This window comes from Brachyhypopomus gauderio, unplaced genomic scaffold, assembly GCF_052324685.1.
Source record: "Brachyhypopomus gauderio isolate BG-103 unplaced genomic scaffold, BGAUD_0.2 sc52, whole genome shotgun sequence".
NCBI classification, from domain to species: Eukaryota; Metazoa; Chordata; class Actinopteri; order Gymnotiformes; family Hypopomidae; genus Brachyhypopomus; species Brachyhypopomus gauderio.
In genome coordinates, this window is record NW_027506877.1 from 267,245 (window position 1) to 289,768 (window position 22,524).

Below are 22,524 nucleotides of genomic sequence, written 5' to 3' on the forward strand. Positions count from 1 at the left end.
TGACTTCATATGGGTGAAGATATTAACAGATAAACAACCTCGGGAGCCTCTTGTTTGACTGACAGCCAACTCTCTCTGGTGTAATCTTGTGGATGCAGCAACTGTTGCCATGAGGAGCTAGTTGCCATGGAAATAGTTCTAAGTAGCTGCCTCTAGATGGGGCTGCATTATTATTAATGTAATGATCAGATCATTTTTTTCGGTATGAGGGTATACATTAAATGTAATAGTACTGAAATAAATACGTATTATGTAAAGAAAATGTATTAGGTTTATGTTATTTAAATAATAAACACTGAGTTTTTGTTGTGGTTGACAGAAAATGAGAGATGTATTCAGGTGATTATGTGACCTGTGAATTTGCTTGAGTTCAAAACTTTCCCAGGTGTCTAAAGAGGCTGAGCTTCGATATTAATTTGGTTTTGCGGCTCATATAACCACTTCCTTATAAGTCTACTGAAAGGGTAAAAGCGCAACTTCGCACACAAATGTACTTCCTGCCTTGTGACATAATCGTCTTTTGACACTAGATACACAGTTCCAAAAGGTCAAAAGTTAAAGGACGGAGGTTATTTTCAGAGGTGAAAAAATACATAGCACTGGAGATTTCTAAAATATATAAAACCGTGGGCAATCACAAACATTTTACATTACCTGTATTTGATATAGACGCTAGAAATGATAGAAGGCTATAGTGTACAAAAATAATATATGACCACCCAATGAAAGGCATACATACTTCGCCTATTTATCCGTCTATTTACCAGGCTTTTTACACAATCTTACTTTCATACTGGGGAGATCATAACTGAAACGTTAACTGTAACTATACTGACTTCAGAGTGGCCACTTGTCTAAACAGGATATTGGTCCTCATGCTTGAGTTGATCATGAAATAGCACAAGATGTGCATTCTGCAAAAGCACGTGTGTAGTTAAGAGTGACGTTTGTCATGCAGTCTTTACAAAGTTACCCAGACTATAAGCTTGTAAGTAAGATTGTAATATTTCCTATAAATCTAGAATTCTTTACTCTTTATTTTTCAGCATTTGTGGATGTAATGCATTTTCCATTCTGGACACATCTGATAGTCTATGCCATCTCTTACAGTGATACCAGAAATTGTACAATAGACTCCGTCCCGTTTACCGTTAGGTGGACGGAAAAGTCACATACCACCAGACTGTAAAAGAAGAACTCCCCAAATAATCACTCGCCACAATTTACATCAAAAATAAAATTATGGCTTTGACATGACGTTGACTTAGTCTTAGAGAACACATTAGGCGTCCAGTGCACTTTAACATGTCTACACACTTTTTTTAGGTCTGTCCAATCAATCGTCTCTCTGCGGCCACGTGATCTCCGCGCAGCCATTTTGTGTAGAATCGCTCGCCAATACATTCTTAAGGAACCGGAATAACGAACCCGCGACAATACAGCGGCGCAGGAGGGGGCGGCGGACTAACGCACTTTCTGCCGTGATTTTCGCCAATTACTGGTCTGAAGCGGAAAAAAAATTATATAATATTTGTGTCTTGTCGCCACAGTCAGTAGAAATGTTATCCGAGTCGTACGAGACGTTATCTTGTTAGAGCATTTCGAGGCTGTCCGACGCGCAGGCTAGCTAGCTAGCTCGGTTAGCTGGCTGGTCCTAGTCCCAACTTGGCGAGCTCGACACTTTTGATTTTTATAACTCCGCGTCTGAAGAGTCTGGAAGTTAAAAGTCGCTGTTTTTTTCGTTTCTTTTAACGATGCCACGGATGTCACTGAGTCACAGTTGGTGACGGCGACTATAACTTCCTACCCAGCGTCGACGTCGGCTAGCCGAACTAGAGGTGCAGCTTCAACAGGGCACAGTCGTGACATTTGGGCAGTGAGCTGGATAAAAGCGAGTTTAGTTCGGATAAATAACCCGCAGACCAGTTTAGTTCGGATAAATAACCCGCAGACCAGTTTAGTTCACAGTTCCTAGACCCATTTTCCTAAACCCAGCTGGCTGGCTAGTGAACCCGTCCGTCCACATTACAGTATAACTTCTCTGAAGTTCAGTTCGTCATTTGCAAAGCAGCAGCCGCTAACGCGAACTAACCTCTCGTAGCTGCTTTACTCCTGCTACTAAAAGTGTCTAAATTGTGTTTAAATCGAGCTCATACTACGTTAAAAACCATCTTTCCCGTTTCTGGTGCTGGTCGGGTTCGGTAGCTGATGTCTATGCAGTCTTTGGCCAAGCAGCAAGCGCGCAGGGAGCCACCGTTCACAGGGAGATAAATATAATTATTAGTAGAGCAACTGATGTGTTTAACTGGCTCTAATAGTCATTTTCTTCTCCTGGTGTTCGTGGTTATTTAATATTTAGCTCTCAGCATCTCCAGATCTGGGTTGAGGGACTCTAGCTATGTCATTTAGTACTGCTTCTATATGCTCAGACTGCATCAGTAGGACTTGTACATGGACCCAGTGCTGTTATGGTTATATTAGCTAACAGGAGCTAGACCTTACTCAGTCTTAAGGGTTGCAACATAACCAATTCTGTCAATACTTGTAATAGCTAGCTAGCTATAATATATTTTTTTGTTACGAAACACCAGTCAAGGTTACGCACACATACAGGTGTAACTGGGTGCCTGCTCACTAGCTAGCAAATTACGTTTTGTAAGTCGGTCACTTCAACTGATCAGATATTTTTATATATAAATCAGCATCTATTAGTTGCCCAGCGAGCTCAATAGGTTGCTGGAAGTGTTTCAGTCCAGTCGTAATTAGTTCATCGTCGTGGCTTGAAGACGTGGAGGGACATAAAATGTCAGGACAGTCCATCACGGATCGGATCGCAGCGGCTCAGCACAGCATGACTGGGTCTGCCATCAGCAAAGCGGTCTGCAAAGCCACCACACACGAAGTGAGCGGACCCAAAAAGAAACATCTGGACTGTGAGTATATTGTACCAGTACCACAGTATTGTGTTGTTTCACAGCATCTCCAGAACCAAATGCCCTGCAACTGCTCCCTTCCCAAAGCTTGAAAAACTGATGCCCCCATTGAAACCCTCACCATCAAATGTACTTGCGTGGCTTGTAAAATGTCTGTTGCGTATAAATAACTAATCTGAGATGTCTGTGTGTTATTAATAATTTTATTGACCCTGGCGACGGTAATCTGTTCACCTGTTTGATGTCTGTGCGACGAGCCTTTTCACAACACAATGTGGCTTTTGTAACTGCCTGGCTTATGTGCGTGGACATTTTATCATTTCCCAGTGTGGTTAACCTCGGTATTTTAATGTTACCATTTGGAAATCTTTTAATTAGATGAATACAAATACCTCTGGAGTCTACCGTCTCTAATATAATGACTATTTGTCACGATATTTTAATACCACTTGTCTGCATAAGTTGCATCAAAATGTATCGCAGCAATGTTAACAAAGAAATCATGAGAAGATCATGAGAGACACGTTATTCACCACACAGGTGAATCAAGACTTCCTTTATCAAACGCATACTCCAAACTGCAGGGCCACACATGGCTTCATACTCTGTTTAATTCTTCATACTCCAACACCAGAGCTTCACGGGGAGGTGAACCGTGTGCACCACCTGTTTGTAACATTGGCCATCCATTGATGATGGATGCACCCATCCTCTGGACTGAGTAGTAAGCTGTTGTGATGACATTAGGTGGCCCTTGTGTGTCATTAGCTTGGTTAGAAGCAAGACGGGGCTGTCATGTGTAAGTTAATCTGAGGGTCGTTTCCTTTTTTCGGTCAACTGATTTGTGGTGTAACGGCCTGGTTGTGCTGTTCTGCTAATTTAATGGCCTTTGGTGGATTGTGACATTGACGAACCCTTGTTGCCAAATAGTGTTGTCATACCCTGACTATTGCTTCCTGACTTGATTAATACTGAAATCTGCTGCTTCAAAGGTATCTGAGCTAGTTTACGAAATGTACCCACAGGGCTTTCTTATGCTAAAGTGTTAATTTATCTTGAATTCTCGATTTGTCCTCTTGTGTAACTCTGAAGAAATTTGGTTGTCTAATAATAAATTTGTAGAAAGTCTTCATTTTAACTGCCATGAGCACTCCTGTGAAGTAGCTTTGGTGGTTTTTAAGTTTGTATTTTCACTTTTATTTAATTTTCATTGATGCTTCAGTACGTTTATTTGCATTGCAATTATATACATGTCAAAGCGTCATGTTCCGCCCCGAATACAGTTTTATTTTAAAATTAAATTGTCACAGGACATAACAGCTTGACATGAACCTGATGAAGTTCAATGTAATCTGGTCTCGTTCTCAGCAGGCCGGCTTGCTGACTGTCTCATACAGGGCTCAATAGATCTCTCAAATCTCAGAGATGGTTTCTGCTGGCTCATCAGGAAGGTCAGCCTTTGCCTTTTTGTCACATTGTGCTCTTGCTTTCCTGTTTGAACAGTGCTGAGATTTTCAAAGAGTCAACAAACAGATGTTGAACTCTGGCCTCTGTCAAGTGCAGAGTTGGCTATAGCTGATCCAGGACCAGCTGTCTTTACACAGATCACAACCTTTACCATTATGCCACGGACCAATAAACTGCTCTCAGATCAGTATAAAATGGAATTGGACTGTGGGTAGAACACAAATCTCAGTTTTTTGTGTTTTTTTTTAATAGAAGTGTGCGTATTTGAACACTGTTGGGATACCCTATGCCCTTTTACGCGTTTGCAATGACTAGTCAGCATCTAAATTATCAGTGTGAAAAAATCCTTAATGGATATGCACATGCTTTATTAAAAGCAAATGGACATGTAATTATAGCTGAATTACTGTTATAAAAGGCCAGCATAATTTGAACATTTAATTGGTGTGATTCACAAATCGGCGTCGTCAGTGACGGGACAGTGAGATTTTGTTACCAACAGCAGCACAACTAAAGGTGACTATTGAAGACAGACGTGATGTGGAATGTATGTCATTAATATATTATGGTTTTGGTGGGGAATGACCTGTGTGTCTGAAACGGGGCACGTTTGCTGTGTTAGTTACATTTCAGACAGTGAGTGAGTGTACTTGCATCATAACCCTGCAGTCCTGAATCTGTTCTACAACATCATTGCCTGTCTGGACAAAATCTTGAAAGGGCTTGAATCTTACAGTTCTGTTATAATTACAGAGTACACTAGGTAACTAACAAGCTGATAAGACCAAATACATCAGACATACTTGATGTTGAAGTATGACATTACTAATGTGGAATCCCCAAGATTTCAAAGCTGGGATGAGATGCCACCTTCATACTTATTTAGCTATTTAGATGGCCGGCCAGATGAAAGACTTCACACCACAAACATGCAAGCATCTGGAGATCACATACTATAACTTTGATTCATGTGTGACGAAATAGCAAATAATACATGCGAGTTTGGTTTTAAAAGTCAGGAGTGAAGGTCATGCAGTAACGGAAGTGATATGGTGCAGGATCTGGGCTGCTGTGGATCTGTAGTACGTCTGAAGGCTCAGGGAATCTTCTGAGGAGGCAACGTGGACGTGGGAAGACCACGTATGAAGGAACGGACGGGGATGGGATCATAAAGCCCAGATCATTTCACACGTTGACATGTTTCCAACAGCTTAGACCTGATGAAATATTTTACAAGCAGTTGGTTGTAATTTATAGTTGGCTGACCTTGAATGCCTCAGTTTATCGACGAAGGCATTTGTATTTGCAAACAATAACTATTTCCCAGTTAAACAATTGGGGTGTCTTCCCAGCACACACACACCGCTTAGTTTTACGTCCTCATCTTTGTTCACGGTTTCACTTGTATGTAGGCAGCTGTGGGAAGTGTCTGGAGACGAAGGAGGGAGATGGATGTGGAGAGGCCGTGGTGGAGAAGGAGGGAGGTGGATGTGGAGAGGCCGTGGTGGAGAAGGAGGGAGGTGGATGTGGAGAGGCCGTGGTGGAGAAGGAGGGAGGTGGATGTGGAGAGGCCGTGGTGGAGAAGGAGGGAGGTGGATGTGGAGAGGCCGTGGTGGAGAAGGAGGGAGGTGGATGTGGAGAGGCCGTGGTGGAGAAGGAGGGAGGTGGATGTGGAGAGGCCGTGGTGGAGAAGGAGGGAGGTGGATGTGGAGAGGCCGTGGTGGAGAAGGAGGGAGGTGGATGTGGAGAGGCCGTGGTGGAGAAGGAGGGAGGTGGATGTGGAGAGGCCGTGGTGGAGAAGGAGGGAGGTGGATGTGGAGAGGCCGTGGTGGAGAAGGAGGGAGGTGGATGTGGAGAGGCCGTGGTGGAGAAGGAGGGAGGTGGATGTGGAGAGGCCGTGGTGGAGAAGGAGGGAGGTGGATGTGGAGAGGCCGTGGTGGAGAAGGAGGGAGGTGGATGTGGAGAGGCCGTGGTGGAGAAGGAGGGAGGTGGATGTGGAGAGGCCGTGGTGGAGAAGGAGGGAGGTGGATGTGGAGAGGCCGTGGTGGAGAAGGAGGGAGGTGGATGTGGAGAGGCCGTGGTGGAGAAGGAGGGAGATGGATGTGGGAACGGGGTTTGGGGAATGGATGCGGTGTCCCGCAGAGCCACGTCACTGAGCTCACTGTGCAGGAATCTCAGTCTGGCCTTTCACAAAAATGCCTTCGTCATCATATTCGCAGTCCTCTCGCTGGGGCCACCTACTAGCTTAAATCTTCAGCTTGCCCTTTACAAAAGCAACTTCAAGACTGATGTCGGATCAGCTAGTCACTGCCGTCTCCTGGCCAAACTCCTGCTCCCTATTCACAGAGGAGGAGGAGAGGGAGACGGCAAACAAACCATCAAAAGGAGGACTCCAGCTATTTTAAGATGTCTGTGGTTCCAGGGTTATTCTCATGGCGCTGAGAACACAAAGTTGTCTTTGGCACACTCACCCCCCCCAACAAACTTATGGAGGCAGGCGGCTTCTTAGCCCTGCTGCAGTCATTCAACTCAAACATGTCCTCTGTCTTCATATGGTTGATATGAAGGTAAAGGGCCTTTGTTTTTGTCTTCTAGCACAACCAGACACCCTGTCAGGTCTGGCATCTCTCCTGCTGTCTATAGTCCCACAGACCCACAGAAGAGACTCTCCCTGTCCTCAGTTCTGTTTTATTTCTTTTCGTCTTCTGTTGGGTTTTCTCTTTGCGTTCTGTGATTTGTCCCCAGCCCTGACGAATGCTATAGTCTCTGTAAAGGACGTGTGTTAAGCTCTGTTCACACTGCCGGTGAAAATGGACCAAATCTGTGCCGTGATCATCCAGAGGTCAACAGTCAAAATGGAGTCAACAGCACCGGCCACTAGCCTAAAGTTAGCGCTCGTGTTAATCTGCAGTGGGGGCTGGCTGGAAATTCGGAAACGGATCATCATGAGTGAGGAGGTGAAACTGGGCCAGATTTTAGTAACGGGTCTCTGTGGAGTTATATGAGGTCTGTTTGCTCACTCTCATCTTTCCTTCCCGACAGCACAATTATGAACGTTCAGTTACATAGACATAAAAGTCCAATCTGGCTGTTCAGTTTCGGTCTGTTGCAGAGTATCTGATGTGCATAGGTACCACATATGAAAGTATCCCCTACCGTTACCTAAAATGTCCGACTCAGTGTGTTTATTTTATTTCTTTATTTTTGCTATGTCTCATGTGAAGAGGAAAGTTGGGTTTGGGCCACTTTAGCCTCCAGTGTGGATGTAGCTTTAGTGTTGGGTTAATGGTGTGGCATCTCTAATAATAAAGGAAGAGCAGGACCTGTGTTGGGGAGAAATTCACTGGATTGGTGGTGTGTTTAATTAAACGGAAATGGTAAATTCCCCCATTTTCTTTCTGGTTGTGATTTGGCTGCCGGAAGCTGGCTCTGTATGTTCTGTGGGGGTGTGACCTGTCTCAGGCCAGATAGGGCTGACCTGGGGTCAGTAATTACTAGCTGTGATGGGAGGCAATTGGCTCTCTTAGATGTTGTGATTCCAGAGGTCAGTGGTGGTAGTGGAGCTGTGGCCCAACAGCTGGACCAGGTGGAGACCGTCAAGGCACCTGGTCAGTTTAGTACGTACACACACACACACACACTCTTGGAGGCCCTGCACCACTGGCTCTTTGACAGACTTCCTGTTCTTTCACTAGATCATATACAGCTGAAACCTGTCAGTCTGTGGTGCTTAACTATAATTTCACACACTGCTCCGACATATTTCAGTAAAGTGAGCTTTGCTTTGTCTTTTCCTGAATCACATGTATTTTAATGCACGTTTTGTGACCCAGTGGTCACAAGGCAGTGAAGAGAATGACTCGCTCCAATTAAGACGGGATCGTGAACGACGACTAATATTTAGGTATCAAACCGTATCATAATGGTGAACATTTAAATTTAATTCAAATTTGAACAGTGTTGCTAAACGTGCTAAAAGAATATTTATATGAAAAGCTCCACAGAGGTGCGGTGTCCTTTAGCTCGGGAACACCACCACCCCTCAAATGTGCTATTCAGCCTTTAAACGTAGCCAATCAAATCGGTATGAATGCATCCCAATTCTGGGCTGATGAAATATTTCCAGCATGTCTGCAAATACTGATGTCAGTGTCATGTCATATTTGACACCCAGCACACAGAGTGCTGAAATGTTCCCCTGCATTAGCGTAGAAGCCGACCTGCTCTGCTCGCTCGTCTCCCAGCCCCGCTAGTACAACACCATGCAGTTCCTTCAGCGTTTGCTCATCCTGGACATCTTTTGTTTGTCTTTATTTCAACAGTAAATATTTTCTAAACCCTAATATTGAACCAGCCTATGGATTTAGAGCAGTTGGCCGTGTCCCATAACCACTGTCCTCTTGCAGCTAATCCTGTCCTATCTCTTTTGGACACGCAGTGTCACTTTCTAAGGCGGACAGGGAGCTCTGAGCAGGACTGACCTTTCACTGCTGACCTGGGATCAGCTCTTTTATTTCAGACCCTTTACTTAGCTTTTCAAAAAGGGGGCAGTGCTGGCCTTAGAACAGCAGAGCAGCGTGAAACGCAGACTGTACCACACAATGGAAAAAATTCTGCGGCAGAGCTTGCTTTGTTTGCTGTGGCCGGTATCAGGAGCAGCCCGGTACCGACGGGTCTGGAAACCCGCTGGGTCTGGCCTAACAATGGGGCTGTGAGCCCCCTACTCGCCGCGGACCCTGTGGAGCATATGGGTGCAGCGGTGATCTCGCGGGTCGGACCCTGGCCGCGTGAAGTCATGACGACCTTCTGACATCATGCTGCCCCTGGCAGAAGACTGCTGTGAGTGAGAGGATGGTGGAGCGTGTGTGTGTGTGTGTGTGTGTGTCTCTGTGTGTGTGTGTATTTGCGCAGTGTCTCAGGCTTTGGCCTGGAAGGAGGAGGCATATCTGAAGGGAGGGTGATATCAGCCATGCATGGACACTGCTACAGACTGCCTACAATGCTCCAATCTGGGCTGTAGTACACGACACGGAGTTCTCTTTCTCTCTCTCTTTCTCTCTCTCTTTCTCTCTCTCTCTCTCTCTCTCAAATGTGTTCTACTTCTTCTTATTAAGTCAGCACATCCTTTTTACTTTGAAGCCCCGCTTCCTCTCACTCCCCAAGGAACCAATCAGCTCTGACTCCTTCATGCTGTCAGAGAAAGCGTGGTGGTGGTGTGGTGGGGGGTGGAGGTGGGTTACTGCAGTAGCAGAGAGAGCCGGATTGAAATGGGGAAACCACATTATAAATAAAACATTGTTACATGGAAGCATCTTCCTCCCTCACACTCCTGAGTAGGCTGCGTGATTTAATAACCTGCTGCATGATTTAATAAAAGGGAATATAAATACAAATAAACGCAACAGTCTCATCATTCTCCACATACCTATGAACTTGTGCGTTCGGATACAGTAATGCGCCGCGTACATCATTACCAGACCTCGTCAGCCAGCTGTGTCTTCAGTCAACACTAATGCGTTGTCTCGCCATGATTGAGCGTCCTCGGCTGGTGCGCTTTTCATTTTTGCACGCTAGCACACGTAGCGCTGTGATCAGTGATCACTCATGTCTGCGACTGGCAGCGGCGCTGGTCTAGTAGCCTCATTTAAATAATGGACGGGCCCAGTGGACCTCCGCTGATGAGCACCCTCACTTTGCGCACGTGTACGCAAGACTGCCGAGGTACTTCTCCGGGAAACAGGTGAGGGGGCGTTGAGCCGGTGCCCCCCAGGGAGGCCTCAACCGTCTGCGGGCGTCGGGGAAGCACGTCCTGGTTCTCACGCCGTGGCCCGAAATCGTGCAGGACTCGGTAATTGGTTGGCGTTATGTTTTAGGTGAGGATGAGCAGGGGGCCCACTAAACTGGGTTCTACAGCGTCTCTCCAGGAGGGGGGGTGCCTCGCAGGCGGCCGGCTAGCCTCGCAGGCAGGCGCACAGCCCCTCCACGATTCACACAGTCCATCTTTCACAGCACCTGCTGGCTTGTGGCTGTGTGTTCCTCCAGCAGTTTCATATCCCATTAGTTAATTTGTGCGAGGTTACCTATCTGAGTTCACTGGAGAAACATGCTGCCGAATGTGCGTGTTCGAATGTTAGAATGTGCATATTTAAGTGTTAGAATGTGCATATTTTGAGTGTTGGAATGTGCATGTTGGAATGTTAGAATGTGCATATTGGAATGTTAGAATGTGCATATTTGAATGTGCATATTTGAATGTGCATATTTGAATGTGCATATTTGAATGTGCATATTGGAATGTGCATATTGGAATGTTGGAATGTGCATATTTGAATGTGCATATTGAAATGTTGGAATGTGCATATTTGAATGTGCATATTGAAATGTTGGAATGTGCATATTTAAATGTGCATATTGGAATGTTGGAATGTGCATATTTAAATGTGCATATTGGAATGTTGGAATGTGCATATTTAAATGTGCATATTTAAATGTGCATATTGGAATGTTGGAATGTGCATATTGGAATGTTGGAATGTGCATATTTAAATGTGCATATTGGAATGTTGGAATGTGCATATTTAAATGTGCATATTGGAATGTTGGAATGTGCATATTTAAATGTGCATATTTAAATGTGCATATTGGAATGTGCATATTGGAATGTTAGAATGTGCATATTGGAATGTTAGAATGTGCATATTGGAATGCAGGCAGGATGCGATGATGCATGCATGAGTGCTTCAATGGGTTATTTGTTTCACAATCCTTTGAGAGAAATATTTGTAGTGGTCCTATGATTTGATAATTTGCATATGATGGAGGAGCTTGGCTGCTTATAAATAACGGAAGGACCTTTTTGCAGATGTGTGAATACAGATGTCTGAAGTGGTTGATAAATGTAACCGCAGCAATGAAGCATGTGTCTGTCACGTAATTTGGCTGTGTACGATTCAGGGTGTGTGTGAGATGAAATATTCAGTGTGTTTGAGGAGTAGTTTGGATGTGAGAGGCATGTTATTAAAGGAGTGTGTGAGATGCTAAGGACGTGTCCCCGTGTGTGTGTGTGTGTGTGTGTGTGTGTGTGTGTGTGTGTGTGTTGCAGACCTGATCCACTGCACCAATGAGATGAACGTCAACGTGCCTCAGCTGGCCGACACGCTGTTTGAGCGCACAGCCAACAGCAGCTGGGTGGTGGTGTTCAAGGCCCTCATCACCACACACCACCTCATGATGTACGGCAATGAGGTAAGACACACACACACCTCTTAATATTGGAAACTTCAGTGGGGAGATGTACATATTTGCTGTGGTCTCTCTATCTACCCTAATTACATTATGGGTATTAATGTAATTACAAATGGGTGTACGGTATGTAGAGAAACTAAATGAATACAACCACAGCCTCTTGCCCGTTCACACACACGAGCAGTGTGCACTATGCACCTCTGGTTGGTTGTTTGGGAAGGAGGCCTGTTTACCTGCACATTTAGTGTTGAGGATCTGCTGTAAGTAAGTAATGGGTTATTATGTCAAATCAGTTGTACACACCAGGCTTCTGATGACTCACTACTCTGACCACTTGCTGGCTTAAAGAATGTTTCTCATTGGTTTAAAAATCAGCTCTTTTATACATTTAAAACTGACTAGGCTTGTGTTACTGCTATTTTACATTTGTGGATACTTTTAACTTGTGGTGGGTTTTACTGTTAGACAAGGTTGTTGCTCCTAGTGTGATGTTGTACTTTGAACTTGCTCTGTTTGCATTAGATCAAGCTACACTGAGATTATTAAATGGTTGTTAATGCTTTCAGGTTGTGTATGTCCACTTTTTTAGTTTTTATAAAGCACTTTGTCTTTTTGCTGATTGCCTGGTCTAAATCACACTGGATAAGCTGTTCTGACAAAAGCTTGTAGGCTTATTTCTAAAGCCACATTAAACCCAAGGCTGGACTATATTGGACTAATTCTTTAGTTGTCGACAAGGCTTAATTACAATGCGGACCTTAATAGAATGTAAATGTGGAGTTTGAAGTGTGTGATTCCACCAGAGAAGCGAGTGACCTGTGTCCAGTTCTGCACCTTCAGCGTTCCTGTCAGATCCTGCAGTCTGCTTCCCGTTTCTTCTCCTGCTTGATCCAGCTGCTTGTATTTGGCTTAAAGTAGCACAGTGTGTAAAACTCCAGGGACGTTTGGAGGACGTCTGCAGTTTGACACGCCACCGACCAGAGAGGCCGTGCTGATAATGTGCTGATCTTAAGGACACGTGAATGAGAAAGTGTGTGTGTGTGTGTGTGTGTGTGTGTGTGTGTGTGTGTGTGTGTGTGTGTGTGTGTGTGTGTGTGTGTGTGTGTGTGTGTGTGTGTGTGTGTTGGGGGGGGGTGGGTGTGTTGGGGGGGGTGGGTGTCTGAGTCAGTTCTGCCAGTGGCCCAGATAATGAATGTAGAGTTTGCTTTTGTGATGACATTGTGTGTGTGTGTGTGTGTGAGAGAGAGAGTGAGTTTGGGGCTGGGCCAACTGAGGTCTAGACTCCGGTAGGACAGTGTGGTGTTTGCATTGGCAGGTAGTGGGACTGTGGCGTTGACTAGTCGTGTCCCCTCACGCTGGGACTCGGGCTGGGACTCCCTCAGCCCTCCTGGTGCTGTGGGCCGTTGGCCTTGGCAGATGAGCTGGGCTGAGCTGCATGTAGATACAGGGACAGGGAAATGTCGGGGCAAGATAGAGTAAGGAGGGTGTTGGGGTGGGTGGTGGGGTTTTTGTATTGGCATGTGGATTAGAGACAGATAGTCTTCCCTGCCTATCAGTTGTAGGTGTGTGTGTGGGGGGGGGGTCTGGCTTGTGCCGGGAGCTCAGATAAAATGTTTGTGTTGCGAAGATAAATAACTGCCTCCTGATAGCACTCGTTAATGAGACTTGCTGCAGATGATAAACAACATACATGTACATCAATGGGGAAACGGGTCTTCAGGGTTCCTTATTAGCTTTTAACTCAGGCTGTGGCTGCATTTTAATAGACCCCACACATACACGGACCTTCTGTCATATTGGCACAATAGAACCATTTCAAACTGATGCTGGTTTGTTTACACTGAGTGTTGTACTTTGGCTGGTTGTCAGAATGTGGGCTCTGCTCATGCAAATGAGTCTGGATCTCTGAAGCATTCAGGCAGCGTATCTGCTCACAATGCTGGTGTTCCTCTGTTCACACAATGGCTGCAGGCTTTGAGTGATACAAGCTAGTCAGTGTAGTAATTATCTTTGTGATACACACACACACACAGAGCATGGGGGTGTGTGTGTGTCTCTTTCTCTCTCTCTCTTTCTCTCTCTCTTTCTCTCTCTCTCTTTCTCTCTCTCTCTTTCTCTCTCTCTCTTTCTCTCTTTCTCTCTCTCTCTCTCTCTTTCTCTCTTTCTCTCTTTCTCTCTTTCTCTTTCTCTCTCTCTCTCTCTCTCTCTCTCTCTCTCTCTCTCTCCCTCCCTCCATCTCGTCTTTCATTTACCTCCTTGAGCAGAAATGTCATAAGTGAGTTGAGAAGTGCTTGCTGCCTGTGAATCAATATGGGAGAGCAGAGGAGAGGGATCTCATGTGCCATACATGTGAGGGGCAAACCAGTGACCGTGGATTATTACCAGTAACAAACCAGTGACAGTGGATCATCACCAGTGACGGTGGATCGCTGATATATTGTGCTTTTCTGCCAGGGCCTTTGCACTTCACAGCAGACCACAGCCAGGCTGTGTTGAACCCACTGTAAGAGGAAGGGTGTGCTGTTGTCATTTTAATGTATGGCTATGTCCAGTAGGGTAAATCTGGCCCTTCATCTGGTAATGGTGCTTTAGTTTATGAACCATGGCAGTCCAAACTGTTTTGTGTTGTCTTAAACGTGGGTTTTCCTGCGTGGCGTGGGCTTTGCCGAGAGAGAGTGCCGGGGAGAAATGAATTGGCCTTTTCAGTTCATTATTCACAAAGACTGATTCCGTTACTTTGTCTCATATCTCATGTGGGCATATAGGCTACTGTGCATTTTCTGCCTGAAAATAGCCACATGCAAGAAAATATGCCACAAATCCAGAACAAATTGATTCCCCCAAGAATAAATGGTCTCCTTTTCACGCCCCTGACTTTTCTGCTGTTTTTATTTATCACCATGCTAGTTGCCTGGGTTGTATCCATAGAAACCTAAGAACCCGAGAGACACGAGTGCACCCGCCACCCCTTTGCAGAAGCGCACACGTGCTCGGCCACGCTTCATCACCCCACTGACCCAGGGTCAGGCCTGAGCCGTGGCTAGTGCTGATCCACACCTCCAGCTTCATGTGCACTTCAGATCCCAGATCAGCATTTGCCTAGTTGGCAGTTTCGTCTCTGAATAACATGCCTTGATTTAGCTACCGCACCAAGAATATACAGTGAGCCCTACTGTAGCTACAGGTGTGTTTCACTGCAGCCGCAGGTCATGCCTGTGTGTGGCGTGCACTGTTTACTCTGGAACAAATTTAGTAATGTGCCTTTGTCCAGTAGGACCTCGTTAAGCTTTTCGGCACACAGTTGATTGGCAACCTGGGCCTCTTGGTTTGGCCTGAGTTGGCAGGATTTTTCTCCAGAATCAGCAGCTGCCTGCTTCCTTGTTGTGACACAGCCTTTCCCGCCTGACCAAGTACAGGAACCTCCTGTAAAAGTTGAAGTGGAACTTGGCTCAGATTCACACGGATCTTAAACGTGCCATAGAATGTATTTATTAAGTATTTTTTATGTATTCTCTGTCTGTAAGAGACGGTTTGGGTCTTTGGACTGGGTGAAATACCCGGATGCAGCTTCTTTTTATTTCTTTAGGGGGGCTCGTTGAGAAGCTCTGCTCTGATTGGCTGGTTTATGGCACCACATAAATGGCTCGCACAATCAATAGCTCAGAATCAATCACTAACTAACCATGAACCACCATATGTGTGTGAGCCTGCGTTGGGGAGATATTTCTGTGCTCAAATACTAGATGTCTTGACAAATGACTGTTGTTTGCACTTCATTGGTAGATGAGCTAATGTTGGGTAGCTATAGGCCAAGATTGGATATCTCTAAACAACCAAAAGAATTTAAAATGGCTTCGAGTTATGTCTTGTTGATGAAATTTAGATACCTGACAGTCATTAACAAAGATGAATTGGATATTTTAAATTTATATGACAATACAAGCCATTTATTTGAACGAGAGGCAGGAAAATAAAATGGAACCTCTGTGTAAATAAGGTGATCCATCATGCTAACTAGCAAACTATGCTTATTCTTTGGAGGTTGCTAGCTACTAGCTAGCATTAGGTAACTTTAGCTAGCTCATTTTAACACAAAGTAAAGTAAAACCATTTGAGAATTCAGCCATATAACCATAAGGGGATACAGACCGACCAACTGAAATCACCTCAAGCTAAGAGTGCAACGGTTTCCTGAACTCTGCAAACTCCTAAAAAATCTCAGACAGCTCTGCTAAAACGGTCTCGGAGCGCTAAAAGTAAAAAAATTAATAAAAGGGGTGGGGGGGCTTTTTAAGTTACAAAAGTGTGTGTGTGTGTGTGTGTGTGTGTGTGTGTGTGTGTGTGTGTGTGTGTGTGTGTGTGTGTGAGAGCTTGCATTAAAAGGTGTTTGAGTTCTCAAACAAACCTGGTTTTAACAGATTGACTAGATGTCTTGTCAAATAATCGTTTACCCACGTAAGTCGTCAGTAGGCTGACTGAGTAGATATAAGTAATCAGTGGATATAAGTAATCAGTAATTAAGTGGATATGTCATCAGACTTGCGGTCCTAGGTATATTCCAAGTTGCAAGAAATATTTTGAGTCTTGTGAATTGGATTGATAAAGATGTGTTGTAGATTTATATGACCAGACAGGCTGTTGTCCTAAATGGTATACAATAACAGTAAACGTCTGTGTAAATAATATGACTGTACTAATTCTACTAATTTTGTCTACCTAGATACTTACTCGCATCTTTCTAGAAGCTAACATTTCCTATGCTAACTAGCTACTTGCTTTTGGTCTCTACAACTTAAAGTAAATTATCTAAATTTGAGACCCTCACTATGAAACTTGGCATCAACGGACAGAGTCTCTAAAATTGCATAGCTGGGATGGATCAGCTACTTATAACTGGCTGTTCTTCTCAATACCGGCTGAACTGTTATAGTTTCAGCTGAGCCTGGGGTAGAATATGGGCTCATGATTTTAGGGGTGTAAACTTTAATGAGTCGAGACTGTTACATAACAGTCTAGGGTTTTTGGAGGAGGCCCGTTTTAGCTTCCTGTTTTTGCTTATTCAGCTATGCCAAGGAAATATTGTTTCCCGTTCTGTGGCATCTTTAAAGGTTCTCCATGGCCACCTAAGTCCTCATAAAAATTAGTTTGGATTACTTTAATGTTTAAACATGTAGCTTAAAGGACCTTTTTTAGCACTTCGTTTTAGCAAAGCCATCTGAGATTTCTTGGACTTTTGCAGAGTTCAGGAAACCGTGCATTCTTAGCCTGAGGTGATTTTCAGTTGGTCAGTCTACATTCCCTTACCATGTAAAAAGCTACCAAGTTTTCTCAGGAACAAAGTTTTAGCAAGTTTCAGTGAACCTGAAGTCAGTTGCCCCCGCTGTCCCCCTCTGGGATTATAAATAAACAAAACTGCTACTTTCCAAGACCCCAAATGTTTGTACATTTCTATTTAAGCAATGAACTAAAGGAGGGGGGGGGGGGGGGGGGGGGTGAAGTGTATGGTGGGAGGTTGTGTTGCCTCTGCTTTACTGAGCGACACTTTCAGAAATGGCTGCTTGCTAAATAAAGCAGACGAGGACGGGACCATTACAGGTGACGATAAGCAGCCTGGATTTAGCACTACTGGGAGAAGAACACGAGCGTTGTGCCCTGCGCAAGCTTACACGCGTCTCCTCCTGCCAGCGCCTTTGGCCTTGTTTTGTCTCTGATTTCATTATTTTCCCCTTTATCATCACGACATCCAGTGAGCTGAGAAGCGTCTGGACTTCCAAACAAGCAGCTCTCCTCAGTCAGCATTGTTCTCGCTCTCGCTGCCTGTCCCGTAATGCTGCCGTTCAGCTCGAGCGTCAGCAGGAGCTCATGTGGAACAGAACGGTGGTCGGAATGCTTTGATTGTAATCGGTCTTCTTCTCGTCTGTGTGCTTCTCTCCGCCTGTAGCGCTTCATCCAGTATCTGGCCTCCAGAAACACTCTCTTCAACCTCAACAACTTCCTCGATAAAGGTGCTTTGCAAGGTACGTGCGATTCGTGATCTGGCTTCAGCAGAGCGGTAAGAAATGATGGAGATTACGCTTAAAGCCCTTCTTTGTGCTGACACTCTTGTGCTCTCTCTCTCTCTCTGTCTCTCTCTCTCTGTCTCTCTCTCTCTGTCTCTCTCTCTGTCTCTCTCTCTCTGTCTCTCTCTCTGTCTCTCTCTCTGTCTCTCTCTCTGTCTCTCTCTCTGTCTCTCTCTCTGTCTCTCTCTCTGTCTCTCTCTCTGTCTCTGTCTCTCTCTGTCTCTGTCTCTGTCTCTGTCTGTCTCTGTCTGTCTCTGTCTGTCTCTGTCTCTCTCTGTCTCTCTCTGTCTCTGTCTCTCTGTCTGTCTCTCTCTCTCTCTCTCTGTCTCTCTCTCTCTCTGTCTCTGTCTCTCTGTCTGTCTCTCTCTCTCTCTCTCTGTCTCTCTCTCTCTCTCTGTCTCTCTCTCTCTCTCTCTGTCTCTCTCTCTCTCTCTGTCTCTCTCTGTCTCTGTCTCTCTCTCTGTCCTCTCTCTCTCTCTCTGTCTCTCTCTGTCTCTGTCTCTCTCTCTGTCTCTCTCTGTCTCTGTCTCTCTCTCTGTCTCTGTGTCTCTCTCTGTGTCTCTCTCTGTGTCTCTCTCTGTGTCTCTCTCTGTGTCTCTCTCTGTGTCTCTCTCTGTGTCTCTCTCTGTGTCTCTCTCTGTGTCTCTCTCTGTGTCTCTCTCTCTGTGTCTCTCTCTGTCTCAGGCTACGACATGTCCACCTTCATCAGGCGCTACAGCCGGTACCTGAACGAGAAGGCTATGTCCTACAGGCTGGTGGCCGTGGACTTTACCAAGATGAAGAGAGGGTGAGTGACCATGTCAGAGTTCACTTCCGGGGGAAGACCCAGAAGATAAGGGCGATCATCTATAGGTTACACGCCAGTGTTGCGGACGTAATGAAGTGCAGGCTCGGATACGTGTTGATCAAACCGATAGTCAGTTTTCACACAGCGCTCAGAAGCCGTCCTTTGATTTCTCTTGTGTTCGGTTCATTAATTTGGCCCCAGTAGCGTTTCCACTGGCGGGCATGTCTGCGCTTTCTGTGTCTCTGTGGGCTGCAGTACAGTCAGGCAGCTCGTTAACACACTAATGAAGTTGCCTTTAAAAGCTGAACAAGTAGCTGATTATTTAAACGCTGTGATTGGGCGGGGATGGGTTAAGCACCGCCCCGGGAGACTCCTGTCAGCTGGAGGAATGCAGTGGGGTTATTTACTCGTTGGTTTTGCAGTGAGGAACTCAAGTGTGAGAGCCCAGTTCTCCCCAGTCCCGTCACTCCCCCCCACCTGAAACACCCAATCAATGAAGGCCAGAGGGGCCGTCCTGCAGGCCTGAGCCAATCGAACGGCTCAGTCCACCCAGCTGTGTGGCGTGTTGCCCAGCCAGGATACATGCTGGGTTGTTTGCATATATATATATGTGTGTGTGTGTGTGTGTGTGTGTGTGTGTGAGTATATATGTGTTTGTGTGTGTGTGTTGGTTTATATGTGTGTGTGTGTGTGCGTTGTGCAGTGTTGATGGAGTGATGCGCACCATGAACACTGAGAAGCTGATCAAAACGCTGCCCATTATTCAGAACCAGCTGGACGCTCTGCTGGACTTCCAGGTGCGGATGTGTGTGTGTTCGGGCGCTTGCGCGTGTGTTTATATGTCTGCACACTCAAATACAGTCCACTTGTTTCTCTTTGTGCTGATGTGTGGACTTCTGAAACCTGACACACACTCGTGTGTGTGTGTGTGTGTGTGTGTGTGTGTCCAGGCTAACCCTAATGAACTTACCAACGGTGTGATCAACGCTGCCTTCATGCTGCTCTTCAAAGACTCCATCCGTCTGTTTGCTGCCTACAATGAAGGAGTCATCAACCTGCTGGGTGGGTTGGAGTCCTCTGACTCAGTCTGCTTATGTACACACACACACACACACACACACACACACACACACACACACACACGAGCAAGCGTGTCTGATTCCTTCTGTCTCTCCGTCTCTGTCTCTGGTCTTCTGGCACCAGGCCCTGCCACTTTTTGTGGCCACGGCGATGCCCGTCCTAGAGAGTGTCATCCTAGTGTGTCATAGTTCCAAATAAATGTGCCTCTCTCTGTATCATTTTCTTTCTTTCCTAGTATGTTTTAATGTCGCTTTGAGAAACATGTCTGGTTCTCACTTTCTGATCGGTGTGTCCTATTCTGTCTGACTCCGACGTTCTCGCACCCACAAAAACCCCGTGCTCGCTTTCAGACAGTCCCGTTCTCACCTTCTCAGACAAGTGTGCCAAATTCTCACCCTTCTGTAAGTGTACCCTACATGCACTCTTTGAAAAGTGTGCCTTGTTCTCTCTCAGAGAAGTGCACCCTATTGTCCCTCTGGCAGCGAGCCACGAGCATGCGGGACTGACTTGTTGTCACTGTCCAACAGCCAATGAAGGTGTGACGAGACATCTTCTCTAGCTCTTCGTTGTGTTCGCTCGTCCTCGCTGACGTGATGAAGGTGTTTGTGTTAGCCCTGCCCACCCCTCCGCCGTCATCAGTGATGGCGTGGTTCAAATGTCAAGAACAACGCTGCTTTTCCTCCAAGCTGTTTTTAGCATAATAGCTCAGTCGTTAAGTTCAAGCCATTTTTAAAGTGTGCCTGCAAATTCCCAGAGATGGTTCCACGGTGGAGTGGCTGAGGTCAGCTCTAGATGTTCCTGCTGGCCTTGAGAAAGCAATTTGCCTCCTGCGGTTATTTTCTGGGCCCGGGCATGAGCGTCACGCTAGCGTGTGTGTTGTGACAGCTCGCTGATGTGGTAATTACAATCTTTCTGCTGCTCAGATCGTCCAGCTAATGGCAGCACTTTGTCTCTCTCTCTCTTCTCCACTTCTACAGAGAAATATTTTGATATGAAGAAGAACCAGTGCAAAGACGCTTTGGACATCTACAAGAAGTTCCTGTACAGGATGACCAAGCTGTCGGAGTTTCTCAAAGTAGCAGAGGTACTGTGTACACCCCCACCCAGGGTCAGACGTGTTCAATGGTTTTGGTGAGAGAAGAGTCCTAGGTCTCTCTCTCTCTCTCTCTCTCTCTCTCTCTCTCTCTCTCTCTCTGTCTCTCTCTCTCTCTCTCTGTCTCTCTGTCTCTCTCTCTCTGTCTCTCTCTCTCTCTCTCTGTCTCTGTGTGTGTCTCTCTCTCTCTCTCTCTCTGTCTCTCTCTCTGTCTGTGTGTGTGTGTGTGTCTCTCTCTCTCTCTGTCTCTCTCTCTCTCTCTGTCTCTCTCTCTCTCTGTCTCTCTCTCTCTCTCTGTCTCTCTCTCTCTCTGTCTCTCTCTCTCTCTGTCTCTGTGTGTGTCTCTCTCTCTCTCTCTCTCCCCCCCCCCTCCACTGCCCGTTTTAGTGCTACTCTTGTCTGACACCAGACAAACTCGTTCTGGCATGTGGGACTGTCCGCATGGATCCACTCCAGTTGAACAGAGAGCGAGACAGTTTTGGCCTTTTGGGCTCCACCCTGTACCCCCATCACACTCCCCACCCTCTGCGTCCCACCTTTGACCAGTGTCTGTGCCTTGACCTGCTGTGAGGTCATGTAGTCGGAGTCTCTAGAGGGTCTGGTCGCTGCCATGAATGAGGCAGGATGCACTTCAGCTCCTCAGAACTGTGTGAAGGTCACATTTGAGCAGCTTGGATCTCACCTTAGAGTTTCTCAGGGTTCAACTGTTCACAGATGTGTTTTTATTTATTTATTGGCTTCAAAGAATAACCATCTTGTAAACATTATCAGATATTATTTCTGTTGGGTTAAGCAGACGTTGAGTGAAGACAGGATCACTGTGCTGGTGGTCTCTGTCTGCCTATTGTGTAGCGGATAGAACAGAGATTTATATCTGAAATTATAAGGTTAAGTTGATTGTGGAATTGTTTGTAACCAAGCAGGTGATGACTGAGGCAGTAACTTTCACTAAGAGACACCAACTGTAAGGCAATGAAGAACAAATCAAGGGTGCCATCTCTACTTTCTGACTGCTGTTTGAGTGTATAAATGTCAGTTAGGGCTCTGTTTGAGATGCTCACAGTGTGGGGGCTGTTGTCTTTGAGACGGTCGGGGCCTGTCCCGCTGCCGTCTTTGAGACGGTCGGGGCTGTCTGTGGGCCATGCGGTGCATGCATCAATTTATTTGTGTATGTGGGAGGGGCTGTGTGTGTGTGTGTTTGTGTGTTTATAAATTGCTTTGGTGTTTTCTGGTCCAACACACTGGCCTCTCTGATCCACCCCCCGTGGTGTGAGGCCTTCACCAGCACTACATTCATGCCCCCCCCCCCCCCCCCCCCCCCCCAGTGTCCCAGTGAGCTGCCGTATATCCCACCTCCCTGTTTCTGTTCATGTTTTTCCATTTTACAGCCATTGCATGGAGTATTGACCCTTTATGTTGTTTCTGTTCTTACCCCCTCCCCCTGTTGTGTGTGTGCCTGTTTTGTTTGTTTGTTTGTTTATGACACAGCAAGTTGGGATTGATCAGGGTGACATCCCAGATCTCACTCAGGTCAGTGGACATCTCATCACATCCTGCTCCTCCACCTCCACTTGCTCTGCAGAAATGACCCCTCTGTCTCTCTCTCTCTATCTCTCTCTCTGTCTCTTTCTCTCATTCCCTCTCTCTCTCTCTTCCTCTCTGTCTTTCTCTAGTGGGTTTTCCATCCACCACGTTTTTGAGAATTTTGAAAATGTGCAAATAAATAAACAACCTGAAACAACCTAAAATTAGGAAATAAATAAACCAATTATTGCAAAAAGTTTTGCACGAGGATGAGGTGGAAAATGAAAATATGAAAAGTGAAATACGAAGGGGTTAGGAGTGTCAGGAAAGGGCCGT

At 45.8% G+C, this 22,524-nt stretch overlaps 1 protein-coding gene across 9 annotated transcripts in view; it reads left to right on the plus strand.

The window, feature by feature from the left end:
- Positions 1 to 1,401: 1,401 nt before the first annotated feature.
- LOC143488644 (phosphatidylinositol-binding clathrin assembly protein) overlaps positions 1,402 to 22,524 on the plus strand; it is a 42,242-nt gene continuing 21,119 nt past the window's right edge. For 4 of the 9 annotated variants that reach the window (XM_076987490.1, XM_076987491.1, XM_076987495.1 and 1 more), the window contains exons 1-8: positions 1,402 to 2,933; positions 11,503 to 11,645; positions 17,587 to 17,662; positions 18,389 to 18,491; positions 19,195 to 19,288; positions 19,442 to 19,553; positions 20,549 to 20,655; positions 22,153 to 22,194. In XM_076987490.1, coding sequence (XP_076843605.1) covers positions 2,804 to 2,933; positions 11,503 to 11,645; positions 17,587 to 17,662; positions 18,389 to 18,491; positions 19,195 to 19,288; positions 19,442 to 19,553; positions 20,549 to 20,655; positions 22,153 to 22,194 — 807 coding nt within the window. In that variant the 5' untranslated portion in view covers positions 1,402 to 2,803. The remainder of the gene's footprint in view (positions 2,934 to 11,502; positions 11,646 to 17,586; positions 17,663 to 18,388; positions 18,492 to 19,194; positions 19,289 to 19,441; positions 19,554 to 20,548; positions 20,656 to 22,152; positions 22,195 to 22,524) is intronic. The other 5 variants (XM_076987493.1, XM_076987492.1, XM_076987498.1 and 2 more) reach the window with 2 other exon arrangements.